The sequence below is a fragment of the Epinephelus lanceolatus genome, chromosome 8, assembly GCF_041903045.1.
Source record: "Epinephelus lanceolatus isolate andai-2023 chromosome 8, ASM4190304v1, whole genome shotgun sequence".
NCBI lineage: Eukaryota > Metazoa > Chordata > Actinopteri > Perciformes > Serranidae > Epinephelus > Epinephelus lanceolatus.
The window spans coordinates 16960805-16974967 of record NC_135741.1 but is presented as its reverse complement, the minus strand read 5'-3'; the positions used below and the strand labels follow the sequence as shown (position 1 = coordinate 16974967).

Here is a 14163-nt window from a genome sequence, read left to right as displayed (position 1 = left end):
GGCAGTAGCTTATTTTTGTTTGGTTTTTTTCTTCATGTCTCTCAGGGCTTTTATATACACAATACATGTGCATGCAGAATATCAAATACTAGTAAGTTTGTCAAACACACAGAGGCAGTTACAAACAATATAATGTCAGGACAAAACAATGGAGCTTCATCGAGATTCTTGTTTTGCATTTTAGTGTAATTTTTGTATCCGACTATGGCCCGCTGTTTTCAAAATACACCGCGGACCACATACTGTGTTTCAATTGATGTATTTTTCCTTGACCTTTTATTTTCAGAGGTAGTGTGAGGTTTCACTGTGTTGCGCTTTTATTTCTGTGGAGCAGCAAGAGCTCAAGCTGTAACAACCAATATTTATGTGAAAAAAGAAGAACTGTTTCTACTTCCATTAACATAAAAAAAACCCCGACCCCTGATGTTTAGACCAGCAAATGCAAAAGCTGCAAACAAATACTGATTTAACTTTACATCTCACAGAGTGTCACTTCAACTCATTGCTGGTTGCTCTTCCCAAAAGTGAAGCCTGGTTCTGTGTCTTCCTCTCCTGCTGTCAGACCCACTCCATTTCACTGACCTTGGGGTCTGAGTCAGGGCTGGACGGAGGCGTAATAAGGTACGGCTGGAGGGGCACTGTCTCCCCAGAGTCTTCAACTCCAACTCCAACACAACTCTGAGACACTCCTGCAAGGTTTAACACTGTTGTCCCTGCTGTGAACCCTGACAGCCTTTGTGCCAGAGCTCGGGATGCCATCCTGAGCCCCCCTGCTCTTTTCCGTCTGGCTGATGCAGTAGCCATTTGCTGAGCCCCAGCCAGTTCAGTCAGAAAACCCAGGCTCTGTGATGGGAGGCTGTAAACATGAAGGCCACGGAAAAGTTCTGGCAGTGGCCGGAAACCACCTGGAGGCTCAGGCGGAAGTGATTCAAACTGCGCCAACATGAACCGCTCACCAGCGCGGCCCTGTAAATAGTCTGCTAGAATACAGCTTAATGAAGCTGTAAAAACATCTGCACAGGGGGAGGAAGCAGTGTAGCTTCTTCCTGTCTCCTCATCCTCCATGTCTCTGTTCCTCTCCCTGGGAGTGTTTCTTTCCCAGCTCCGAGCTCCCCATTCTTCAGCCCTTATCCAGGCTGCCTGGGTCAGGACCAGCACCACTTTGCCCCCCTGCCTTTGCAGTCGGTTCAGTCTCGAGTGGAGCCAGGGCACAGGGCCCAGTACACTGAGCTCAGACTGGCTCCACAGGTCTAGAGACACACTGAAGCCCAGGGCTTGGAGGGACGAACCCAGGTGACTCATAAGCTCTGGCAAAGCTTGGTCATCATCAGGTGGGTACAGCAACACCACATGACCACCACCGACAGCATCTGAAATAGAAGAAGATTAAAACCTTTTGGAGAGTTTGACATTTTGAGAAAAAATGTTTGTTTGCTTTTTAGCAGAGACTTAGATGAGAAGACTGATACCATGCTGATATTTGTCTGCTAAATATAAAGCTCCAACCAGGAGACGGTTCACTAGAGGGAAACAGGTAGTTCTGTCCAGTGATGTCGACAATACATGCACGTGACCAAGAACATAAGTAATTATACAACTTTACAAATGTATGAATACAAGTGTGAAAATGTGACAGTGTAAAGGGGTTGTGAAAAATAGTGACTGCCCCGTATGAAATAGATGTCAGAAATTCTCATACCTTTAACGTCATCTTCTTTCAACCATCTCCACATGTACCCTAGAGGAAAAACAGAAGTTACACACTGAGATATTTTGTTAAGGTTCTATTAATCCCAGGTAGCCAAAGTGGCCTGGCCCAGCATCGGCCCAAACTCAGCGTGCAGGAAGAAATAAGTTGCATCTGTTTACCCGACTCGGCTGAGACTCGGGATGAATGACGGCCCAGAATCAGGTCAAATAAACTGGTATGATTCGGGCAGCCGGGTCTCAGCCGGGATGCCTACAATGCCCAATCAGGCCCAGATTTGGCAACCATCAATGGCCAGAACACGTTTTGGTGCTAGCTGCTAATTCATCCTGGAGCCATGTCTCAGCCAGAGAAGGACCATGTCTGTAATGGCTAAATCTGGGCCAGATGTGGCAAAAGTAAACAGGCCAAAGCTGGCTTACATTTGGCACCATGGAGCTGAAACACAGCCGAGTGCAATTTTTACCTGGGATATTTTGTTACCTAGAAATAGGTCATTAAAACTAACCTTTAAGGACCCCTTGTATGAGATAGGCTCCGAGTATGGCCAAACACATCAGCAGTACTCCAATGAGGAGTGGTAGGCTCCATCTCCATCGCGATGCTGGAAAATAAATTAATTATTAAGTACAGCAGTCTTTAAAAGCATATTAAAGAGGTTTCACAGGCACTGCTAATGCTACAAGTCAACATCAAGTGAGTGTTTAACTACTTATCTGCCACATTCTCATGAAAGAACTGTAACTTGTTTAGCTGATAACAGTTAAACATTAAACACTCTTAATCTGGATCTGTAAAATAATTAATAGTCTTACTTGAAAATGGACAATGGGGCTTTAAGTATGACTTCATCCCATGTATCTTTATCTAGAAAACAAGTGAAAGAGTCAAGGTAAGCACAGTAACAGTGAAGCAGTAAACATGTTTACGACTGTATGTATAAGATCATATGTAGTATATCAAGGCAAAGCTCACCTGAACACAAAGCAGAGGATGTGACGACGCATTGAACTCTCCTGTTTTCTGAAAAGTAAATGAGCAAATACATGAATGAATAAATAATGACCAAAGATAAATTAAGCTTCATCATTAAACATACAGCAATAATGTAAGGCAAACTCATAATTAATGTTAAAAACATGTAAATACTGTGGTTCCACAGGGTGAGGGTAGGACTAAAGGTGCAGTCAGTATGTGCAGTAGGCGCCACAATATAAAATAATTTTAACTACAAGTAAGACATGCATGTAACATGTTACTTCAAGGGATCATTCATACTTTTTCCTCTCACCTGTTGTGCTGTTTATCAGTCAAGAATGTTTTATTGTGACTTGCCAAGTCTTGTAGAAAATGACCATAGACATGTTTGCATTCTTTCAGATCTAATCGAACTACATGCCAATCGACTTGTGCTGCACAAAGTGCCAGTGCAGTTTCATGTAGGAACTATTCTTCTTCCTTCTGAAGTACACCAGCCAATTGAATCACCGTGCAGAAAGAAGCGTTCATCTACTCATGGACAAGAAGCAGATGAGATGCAAAATTTATTGGCCTCCACCTTGGCTGAGCTGCGATGTTAGCTAGCTCAGTGGTACGAGGTGAGTTAGTGTTAGATGCAGTGTAGAAAGATAATAGTTCCTACATGAAACTGCTCATGACAAGGTCTGTGGATTATCTTAAATAATTTGATTTCTGGGAAGAGACATTGCTGTCTAGTTTTTAAGATTTTTTTTGTTGGCACTCTGCAACACATTCTCACTCCGACCTCATCACATATCGACATCTGGTCATGGACCTTCCACGTCCATATGAGACGTGGAATGCACCCTGGGTGCGTTGGTTGTTGACGTTCTGGGATGCCATGTCAAGTTCTGCCTGTTACATGCATTGTGTTCTTTCAAAATACACTTCTGTTTTCACAGGAAATTTATCGTTTACATACAGTCTCTTTCAAAATAAAAGCACTACGTCGGCACAACAACCTGAATTGACTTTTTTTCCTCCAACAACTAACGCACGTGGTTACGTTTAGGAAAAAAGAACAGGGTTTGGTGTTATAATCTTATGAGACGCAAACACTGCTCTCCCAGGTGAAAGTTGGTGTTTGTTGGACCCATCCAGCACCTATCCCATCCGCCCTACTCTAACCTTTGTTCTTGTCCCACTGCGTTTCCCCCTGACGCCGCCGAGCGACGTTAAACTCTAACAGCGACCAACCATGTATCATGCCAACATGAAAGGCCGGCTTTTTTCGCCTGTGTCTGACGCCGCAAATCACTGCCCAAGTGTCAGATTTCAATGACTTCGGAGCATCACCGGGTTGCACCTTGAGCACCCCAAGCTGAGTTCCATCTAATTCCATTATATGAAAGAGAAGGTGGACATCTTGACGGCTGATACCTCCAACACTCTGTAACTCACACAAAAACAATGTACACTGATGAATAGTACAATAGGTAAGAGGAAAAATAAGTATTTTTGATTTCAGTGTGAACTATTCCTTTAAGTAAAGTACATAAGTATTGGTGGAAAATATACTTAAAGCAGGGATGTGACAGCTTGCAAAGAAGGCAAAGTTTGTCTTGATATATTTACCCAGTGTCCACTGCGAGTTGCACTCCAGCCAGTATGGTTGTGCAGTCTCTGTCTGGAGCCCGACACCTCGTCACACTGGTCTCCTGCCAGGTCTTTCTTGCACAGCCACATCTCTGCCTCCAGTCTGCAGGGGGCACTCACATTCCAGCTCAGCCCTACGCCACCCTCCCTCATCTGAGTCTCCTCCACAGACACAGACATGCTGTGCTGCATTCTTTCCAGTGCATCTAAAAAAAAAAAAACATTGATAGGCTTTAAAATCATTACTGTGACAGTCTATCTTGCTCTCAGGTTGACCTCTGTGAACTCCCTTTACCTTGTTGGTTGTTGAAGGGGCAGAACCTTCTTTGAAACTCCTTTCCCTTCCAGCCTACCTGAAAACAAATTTTTGGTTTAAAATATATTTCCCCCCAAAATGTTTGCTGTCTTTTTCTTATCTGTTACAATTAACATGTCAGTTACCTGGAAGCACAGGCATGGTGCAACAGAGTTCGCCGAAATGACCATTTCTGTCTTGTTTTTGGGCTGCGAAGGTTAAAGAGAAAGTTAAAAGGATCGATATACAAGGACAAGATTGATTTTTGACTAACAGAGCAGATTGAGATGAAAAGTTAAGCATTAACTGACCCATACAAGAGCCTCTCCAGCCACACCGTTCCAAACCATCCGGCACATGATCTCATCTGGTCTGTCATCTGCATTTTCCAGTTGGAGGACGACCACATTTCTCTTCTGATCAGTCACAGCTCGGAGTCTGGGAGCTGACACATCAATCGTCACGATTTAGAATTGAGCCATCTTTCGCAACATGTCAGTGAAACTGTTTTTATGGTACTTCCTTGTGCATGCTCATCAGTAGGCTTATGCAAACAATACATGCTAATCCAGATAAACAACAGGTGGATGTCTACATAATTACTAACCATCACATTCCTTTACAGTCCTCTCTAGGGTTGCGGAGCAAGCTGTAATAAGGGAGGATAAGAGGACGTTTAGTGACATTAGCAGACAGCATTTCAGTGTTTTTCTTCCATTAAAGCACTTGACCTCACCTTCTACTAAAGATGGGACTGTGATATTTTGAACATGGAAAGTTTCCTTTGAATGTGTGTAGACTTGGACAACAACTTCACTCCCGAACGTCACTCTCTCTGCAAACAGCAGCTGCATTTGAAGGAAATATACATATAGTAAACTTAAAAGAAGACAAAGACAAAGATATTTTGGAAACTAGCCTTTGAGCACTTCCATCACATTCTCACTCTGACCCCATCACGAATTGACGTTTGGTCATGGACTTTCCACGTCCACATACATGTCGTGTGGTACCCTGGGTGCAATGGTTGTTGATGTTCTGGGACACGGTGTCAAGTTCTGCCTGTTACATACATCGTCTTCTTTCAAAATACACTTCCGTTTTCACAGGAAATTTACGTTTACAGTCTCTTTCAAAATAAATGCACCACGTTGGTACAACTCCGCGAATTGACTTTTTTTCCCTTCAACAACAAACACACATGGTTGGGTTTAGGAAAAAAGGACAGGATTTGGCTTTGAAATCTTACCAGACTTTCGCCGCCTAAACTTTCATCCTTGTCCTGTCGCGTTTCTCCCTGACACTGCCAGGTGGCGTTAAACCATACAGCAACCAGCTGCATGTCATGCCGATGTCCAAGGACGCCTTTTTTATGGGCTTCTGACGCCGCAAGTCACTGCCCAAGTGCCAGATTTTAAAGACTTTGGAGTGAGACTGGACTTGCGCTTCAATAAGTAGGAGTGTCGGATAGTGAGAGACTAGCAGTGATGGAAAATACTCAGATCCTGAAAGATGATCCTTATAAGACAATGTAAAAACACTCAGTTTCAAATAAAAGTTCTGTATTTAAAATACTACTTAAAAGAATATCAAGAGAGAGCGGAGAAAGCTCGGAGTAGAGCCGCTGCTCCTTTGCATCGAAAGCGGTCAGTTGAGGTGGTTTGGGCATCTGATCAGGATGGGCACCTCCTGTAAGAGGTGTTCTGGGCACGTCCAACGGGTGGGAGTTACCCGGGGCAGACCCAGAACATATCTCATCCGATCTGGGAACACCTTGGTGTCCCCCAGGAGGAGTTGGACAGCGTTGCTGGGAAGAGGGACATCTGGAATACCTTGCTCAGTCTGCTGCCTCTGTGACCCAGCTTCGGATAAGCAGTTGAAAATTGATGGATGAACTTAAAAGCATACAAGTATTGTTGGCAGGATTTACTGTTGTAGTAGGTTAAGTTTGAGAGATTATGTTTTTTTAGACAGAGCTGGATGGTTTTGAGCAGTGGTTCCAACCTAGGGATTGCGCCGCTCTTATTTAAGTCACAAGATAAATCTGAGAGGTCGTGAGATGATTAATTGGAGGGGAAAGAAGAAAAAGTCCCGCTTCATATTTTGGAATTTTCAATTGGTTTCTTGGTTAAAATACAGAACGACCATTGAGCACTGTGTGGGAACTAGCAATTAGCCAATCAGCACCATGGTCAAGCCAAGCAGTGCCGGAACGAAGAGTAACAACAACCCTGGAAGCTCTACAGACAAGACTGCTATTGAGGCTCTTTTAAGTATTGCCCAACATCATAGTTTGTTTTTACTTTGCTCCGTGTCACTCTTAACTCCCACAAAACAGGTTTGTTGACATGGCTATGCATCAGTGTGGATTTAAAAATGATGTTAGATTCAGACAGAGACGTGTAACAAACTGGCAGTTCTGTCTGATATCAGGCAAGAGAATATGAGTACTGCAGAGGAGTTAAGTACCTCTGAAGTACAGTCAGATAAATCTACTTCCCACCACTGAAGACTATACTTAATTAACGAATCAACAACAGATACAACAACTACACGAGGTAATTCCTCACAGCTACCTTGTGTGTGAGCTGTTGAGAAGATGCTCGGTCTAACCCTGAGTGGCTTGGTTTGAACTGTAGCTCTCTGCAAAGTTCCATGGAGCCTGGGGAGCTGAGACACACGATCACCAAAGCTGTAACACAGAGAGCAGAGAAGAAGAAAGGTAAACTGTGTAATCAGAATAGAAAAGGTATTCAACTTAATGTGTGTTTTGGGTCAGATTTATGGCTCTATACCTCTTGGCACAGGAAGCACCAAGTGACCACTTCCCTTTGATTCAGGCCAATGAGCCTCCTCTTCATCGTTACCGTCACCAGACTCCTCAAAAACCTCATTTGCATTATCCACTTCTGCAAATCAACAACAGTCAAAAGCACAGTTGAGAACGTGATGTTTTAAGATCACAAGAGCAGACAAACAGGTAGACAAGACAAGACAAACAACCATTGTACGATGACAATGCAGGAAAATGAAACGATTTGGCAATGACAGTAGTGACAATGAAAACAATCATTGGGGTGTGAGAGACACCTCAAGGAAAAATTATTTAAAAAATTCAAGGCATGGCACCCTAGCTGACACCATCAAAAACATGAGATTTATGATGAAGCTACCTTGGACTGCGATGATGATTTGCAGGCAAGGCGCACAGTCCTTTTTGGCCGCGCAGCACAGAATCACTTTAAGCTGCACTTGTGCAACATTCACTGTATCATCTGGACCGGGCAGGGCAGCAGCGAATGGAGAGGCTGTGGAAAGAAGATTCTGCTTTAGACAAAGTGTAAGATTGTTATCATGGTATGAGATGCACTTGTGCTGAATGTGTCACTACCTAATTTCATGGTGCAGTCGGTCAAACCCTGGAGGAAGATAAGTTGTGGATGAGAATTAAATAAATGAAAAATTAAATTTCAATACATTTTAAAAAATGGACTGAACTTGTATAGCACTTTTTTTGCCTTCCGTTCACTCAAAGCGCTCTAACAATACATGTCACATTCACACACACATTCACACACTGGTGCCTGAGGCTACTATACAAGGTGCCATCTGCTACTCAGTAACCATTCACACACGCTCACACACCAATGGAACAGCCATCAGGGTCAGTATCTTGCCCAAGAATACTTCAACATGTGGGCTTGAGGAACCAGGGATCAAACCGTCGATCTTCCGATTAGTGGACAACGTGCTCTTCCGATTAGTGGACGACCTGCTAATACACTCACTGGCCTCTTCATTAGGTACACCTCTTCAACTGCTCTTTAACGCAAATAGAAACTGCTGACCTGCTGGGATTTTCACACACAACCATCTCTAGGGTTTACAGAGGATGGTCCCAAAAAGAGAAAATATCCACTTGTCTGGTCTGATGAGTCTGGATTTCTGCTGCCACATTCAGATGGTAGGGTCAGAATTTGGTGTAAACAACATGAAAACATGGATCCATCCTGCCTTGTATCAACGGTTCAGGCTGGTGGTGGTGTAATGGTGTGGGGGATATTTTCTTGGCACACTTTGGGCCCCTTAGTACCAACTGAGCATGGTTTAAACACCACAGCCTACCTGAGTATTGTTGCTGACCGTGTCCATCCCTTTATGACCACAGTGTACCCATCTTCTGATGGCTACTTCCAGCAGGATAACACACCATGTCACAAAGCTCAGATCATCTCAAACTGGTTTCTTGAACATGACAATGAGTTCACTGTACTCCAATGGCCTCCACAGTCACCAGATCTCAGTCCTATAGAGCACCTTTGGGATGTGGTGGAACGGGAGAATTGTATCGTATTGTATGGATGTGCAGCCGACAAATCTGCAGCAACTGTGTGATGCTGTCTCTGAGGAATGTTTCCAGCACCTCGTTGAATTGATGCCACCAAGAATTACAACAGTTCTGAAGGCAAAAGGGGTCCAACCCGCTACTAGCAAGGTGTACCTAATAAAGTGGCTGGTGAGTGCAAGTTTTAATTTAAATTTTAATGGCTCATTTCAATGTTTTATTTGTAGAATAGCAATGAAAACATCAGACAGGTGAAAATTAAAGAAGAAATAGTAGAGTAATAGAGTAGGCAGCTGCAGGAGCATCGAGGCGGTCGTTTTATACGATTTTGTCTGTGATTTACGGACCATGAAAGAAAGGCATACTGTGAGCAACTTAGTTTAAACTTGATCTACAGTCAACTATCCGTGGAAGACATTCAAAGAAGAAGGCAATGTCTGAGAAACCTAGGCAAACACGCACCCGTGAGCAGGACAAAGATGAGGACAAAGACGAGGAAGAAACAGGTGCGCTGTTAAAGGAGTTGAAAGTTATTCAGTCGAAGATGGACAATATTGAAAGGCAACTGAACAGTAAGGTGGATGGACTGTATGGATCATTGGAAAAAATCCTGAAAAGTGAGCTCAAAAAGTGCGTCAAAGAAATTCACGATAATATTGATTTAGAAATCGGGGCACTAAAATCCCATTTAGACCTGCTGGAGCAAAAACTCGGATGGAGATTAATAATAAATCAAAGTAAAACCCAGATTATTCATTTTAGAAAAAAAGGCACCCCAACAAGTAATAAAAATATTACCTTTGGGGAGGTAAGACTGGAATATACATCTACATATAAATATTTAGGATTTACTTTTGATGAGTTTATGACGATGGAAGTGGGAATTAAGTTGTCAGCAGATTCAGCTGGGAGGGCATTAGGGTCTGTGGTCAGCAAGTTTAAGATATGTAAAACTCTTGGATATTCTACCTATTCACAACTTTATGATGCTTGTGTCTCTCCCATATTAAATTATGCTTCAGGGGTCTGGGGGTTTAAGGATTCTAAAATTGCAAATTCCATAGAGAACAGAGCCGCTCGTTGTTTCTTAGGTGTGCATAAGTTTGCTCCGATTCTGGCCGTTCAAGGTGACATGGGCTGGCTTCCTGGTTCTATAAGACGTAAGTGTGAGATGATTAGATTGTGGAATCGTTTAGTCAATATGTCAGAAGATAGGATCAATAAGAAAGTTTTTATTTGGAGTAAATTCAACGGCTCTCCACGGGCAAAAGAAATATTCACTCTATTTGAAGAGGTGGGATTACAGTATATATATATAGTAATAATTTAACTTGTTCAATAGCCTCAATTAGTGAGAAGCTATTCGCTTTATTTGAGACAAAATGGTTAAATGATATTCTGTTAAAACCCAAATTACGAACATATATCCACATTAAGCACAATTATGGCCCCGAACCTTATGTTAAAGCAAACCTAACAAGAAATCAAAGGTCCTTAGTGGCACAGTTGAGAACAGGAATCCTTCCCTTGAATCTTGAAGTCGGCAGATTTAAAAACATTCTAGAAGATGAAAGGTTACGTGAATTATGTGAACTCAACGAAGTTGAAAGTGAATCACATTTTCTTTTATACTGTTCCTTGTATGATGAACTGAGAACTCCAATATTTACCGAAATGTCTGTTAAAAACCCAGAAATTTTCTGGTGCTCTGATGATGATAGAATGAACTGGTTATCTAATTTTAATGTCTTTAAGCTTGCTAATTTTGTATGTGAAGCCTGGAAAAAGCGTCAGGATGGTTTATATGTTTAATTGCTCTACTGCCTGATATCTGGTTTTTCATTTGCTGTCTTCTTATTTTATTTATTTATTTATTTGGTGTCTTGTAAGCCCATTTGGGCTGGGCACTTCTGGTGCATGACACAATAATACAAAATAAATCAATCAAGTATTTTAGTGGTGACAGTTGTATTTTCATTTTCTCTATGGGAGGGACTTACGTTTTGGACCAGCGTGTAACATGACATTTCTACGCTTTATCAAAACACCAAAAAGCATGTTGCTCCATTCCCAGTAAAGATCCAGAGAGTGCCATTTATATGTCATATACACAGCATATACATAACAATACATTGGCACTACTATAAGCACAATTTTACAAGAATAACAGACTGTTTTTCACCTCAAACATTTTGTCTTTTCATGGTAAGTATAGCACAAGTGTTACTAATGATGACTCAGTTTTATTCAAGTATCCCAGCTGATGAAAGTGTGACAGTGAACCTGCATGCACAATACCAGGAACCTGAAACTGAATCAGCTCAGTGGAATTCAGCCACCTTTAATCTTACTGTCTACACCTGTGATTTTTCTGGTGTGATGTGTCAAAATGACTTTCATCACAATTCCTGCAGTACTTCAACACTTAAAGAAAATATGGCCACATAAAGTCTGGAGCTGCTCCATAGACAGTGAATGGTGAGAGGGGAATGTCCTGAGTGTATGGGTACATTTTCTGTTTCAGCACTGAGAACACTGCAACAGAATAAAGCACATTTGGGTCTAAAAAAAGAAAACACCAGACCTTATACCCTATGACATCACAAGTCTGAGACTTACTTCTCTGGTTTCTGGCTTTGAGAGAGAGCAGCTCATGTTCACAAATATTGATTGAACTTTCCTAGACAGTGGAAATAATAATAATCTAAATTTAGGTGGTGTACCCCTTTAACTGTCTCAGTTTTATGCTACTTTACACTTCAACCTTATATGTGCTTGTGTGTGTATTATATAAAACATATATTGATGGTCTCTGTTTGATAAAGCTCTTCAGAGACACTTCAAGCTACAACAACCCTCCTTGGAAACGGAGCAGTGGAGTAAGGTGTCACACCCCGGCACAAAATAGTAAATAAGTAATGGACATTAAACTCTGATCTCTCTCCCTCTGTCTCCTCTACTAGTTCAACCCAAAACCTGAAGCCTGCACACTCATTAGTTAAATCTAGTAAAACTAGATCAACTAAAACATATGAAATATAAAAATATAAAAATATATATATATATAAATATAAATATAAATATATATATGAATATAAAAAAACTTATGACTGATTTTAATGTCTTGTATCATAAAGGACAGATTCTGTGATCTAAGAGACGGTGGTTTTACAAATGACCTTATGAAAACAAAAAATAGGTCCTATATGTTATAACAAGGTGTTTTAAATTCACAATCAAGTACATGATAGGTTACACAAATACAGAAAATCTGTACCTGTCACATGTAGCACCAGTTAACATCCTGGTTCCAGATTCTGGAACACAACTCTACTCTGATACAACCTAAGATAACCTTACTGTTGCATTCAAAGCCCTTATCTTGGTTTCTGAATATCCTTCCTTGGTGCAGAACATAGTGGCTCAGAGAAATCAAGACACAGTTGCAGCTAATCAGAAACTGGATGCTGTTATGATCATGTGCACAGGGATATGTAGCCTATATATAGGCTACATATCGCCTAGAATACGACCAAAAAAACATGATACTTGTGCGCATGTAGACGCAGCCACTGTGACTTGTTACCTCGCTACAGGTGAGATGAGGTGCGCCTCGGTCAGTTACCTCCAGCGCCCTCCCGGACACGAGCAGCCAGAGTTGCAGCAGTGACAGCACCGAGAGAGTGACATGAGGGACCCGAAGAGGTGTGAGAGCCATTTCTTGGAGAGCGCCTCTGCGCCTGGCACAATAGTCTCTCTCCTGCTCCACGGCTCTAGACTCCCCTCATCCCGACACAGAGATCAGAGAGCTGATCCCACTATCCTCCCAGCACCATAGCATGACAGTGAAACTCCGCCGGTGAAAATCCCGCCACCATGGCTTGTCCTCCCACACCAAACTAGTGTTGCGCTCCTGGGATTGTGTTCCACACGTCAGTCCTTCAGGTTGATGACAGGTTAGGAGTTGGGCGTGTCCCGTGCAGATTGGATGGAGCAACAAGTTTCTGCTTGGTTGGTGAATTCGGCGGAATCCAGAACAAGAGATTAATACGTTTCAGTTGGAACGGCCACAGGCACACCTGCCTGACAGCACACATCCATATAATAACATTGTGCAACTAAGGGACTTTTATGAGATAAATATATGACACTGTAAATTTAAAAGAAAATGGGATAGGTGTGAATATTACAGAGGACGAATGGTTGTATATTTGGGGGATACAACAGTATACAACATCCTTACATTGATTGATATAATAAGTTGCAAATCACCGTCATGTTAGAGCAACACATTCTCACTCCAACCTCGTCACATACTGACATTTGGTCATGGACTTTCCACGTCTACATATGATGTGCAAGGTACCCTGGGTGCGTTGGTTTTTGACGTTCTGGGACACCGTGTCAAGTTCTGCCTGTTACATGCATGCAAAATGCACTTCCGTTTTCACAGGAAATTTAACATTTACATAGTCTTTTTCAAAAGAAAAGCACTACATCGGTACAACAACGCATATTGATGTTTTTGTTCCTCCAACAACTAATGCACATGGTTGGGTTTAGAAAAAAAAAAGAACAGGGTTTGGCATTGTAATCTTACAGGACGCTAACACAGACGTGAAAGGACGGCTTTTTTAGTCTGCGTCTGACGCTGCAAGTCACTGCCCAAGCACCAGATTTCGACGACTTTGGGTTGAACATTGAGCACCATAAGCCGAGTGCCATCTAATGACATTATATCGAAGAGAAGGCAGGCATGTCGACGGCTGTTAACTCCAACACTCCGCAACTCACACCTAAATAATCTACATTGATAGATAGCGCTACAGGTAAGAGGAAAAATAAATATTTGTCTCTTTCAAAATAAATGCACTACATCAGGACAACACCGTGATTTGATGTGTTTTTCCCTCCAACAACAAACGTGGTTAGGGTTAGGAAATAAGAACAAGGTTTGGCTTTAGAATCTTAAGGGACGCAAATGCTGCTCTCCCAGGTGAAGGTTGGTGTTTGTTGGACCCACCCAGCACCCCTTCCGCCCACCCTAGTCGGACTTTTGCCGTCTTAACATTCGTCCTTGTCCCGCTGCATTTCCCCCTGACAGCGTCGGGCGCCATTTAACTATAACCGCAATCAGCCACGTATCATGCCAACTAGAGATGCACCAATCCAGCTTTTTCAGTTTCGATACTAGTCCCG

At 42.3% G+C, this 14163-nt stretch overlaps 1 protein-coding gene across 2 annotated transcripts; it reads right to left on the bottom strand.

The window, feature by feature from the left end:
• Nucleotides 1–421: 421 nt before the first annotated feature.
• Nucleotides 422–12825, bottom strand: LOC117258768 (interleukin-17 receptor C). Of its 2 annotated transcripts, none has more exons than XM_033629897.2 (16): nt 12551–12825; nt 8011–8038; nt 7793–7927; nt 7415–7528; nt 7196–7311; nt 5356–5467; nt 5227–5268; nt 4931–5064; nt 4766–4828; nt 4620–4677; nt 4304–4530; nt 2684–2731; nt 2524–2575; nt 2217–2312; nt 1700–1738; nt 422–1370 (listed from the first exon to the last, which is right to left on the bottom strand). In XM_033629897.2, exons 1-16 carry the CDS (start codon nt 12680–12682, stop codon nt 559–561), a joined length of 2208 nt encoding a protein of 735 aa, XP_033485788.1. In that variant the 5' UTR covers nt 12683–12825; the 3' UTR covers nt 422–558. The 2 variants fall into 2 exon arrangements, with proteins under 2 accessions (XP_033485788.1, XP_033485789.1); XM_033629898.2 differs by having other exon boundaries at nt 12590–12825.
• Nucleotides 12826–14163: the final 1338 nt, after the last annotated feature.

What these genes read in the sequence shown, in the direction of transcription:
- LOC117258768 (XM_033629897.2), bottom strand. Translation starts at nt 12,682, where the DNA reads ATGGCTCTCACACCTCTTCGGGTCCCTCATGTCACTCTCTCGGTGCTG. An exon ending in CTCATCTCACCTGTAGCGAG is followed by an intron (nt 8,039 to 12,550) that starts GTAACAAGTCAC and finishes ATCTTCCTCCAG; the next exon opens with GGTTTGACCGACTGCACCAT. An exon ending in ATCCTCTGCTTTGTGTTCAG is followed by an intron (nt 2,576 to 2,683) that starts GTGAGCTTTGCC and finishes CTTGTTTTCTAG; the next exon opens with ATAAAGATACATGGGATGAA.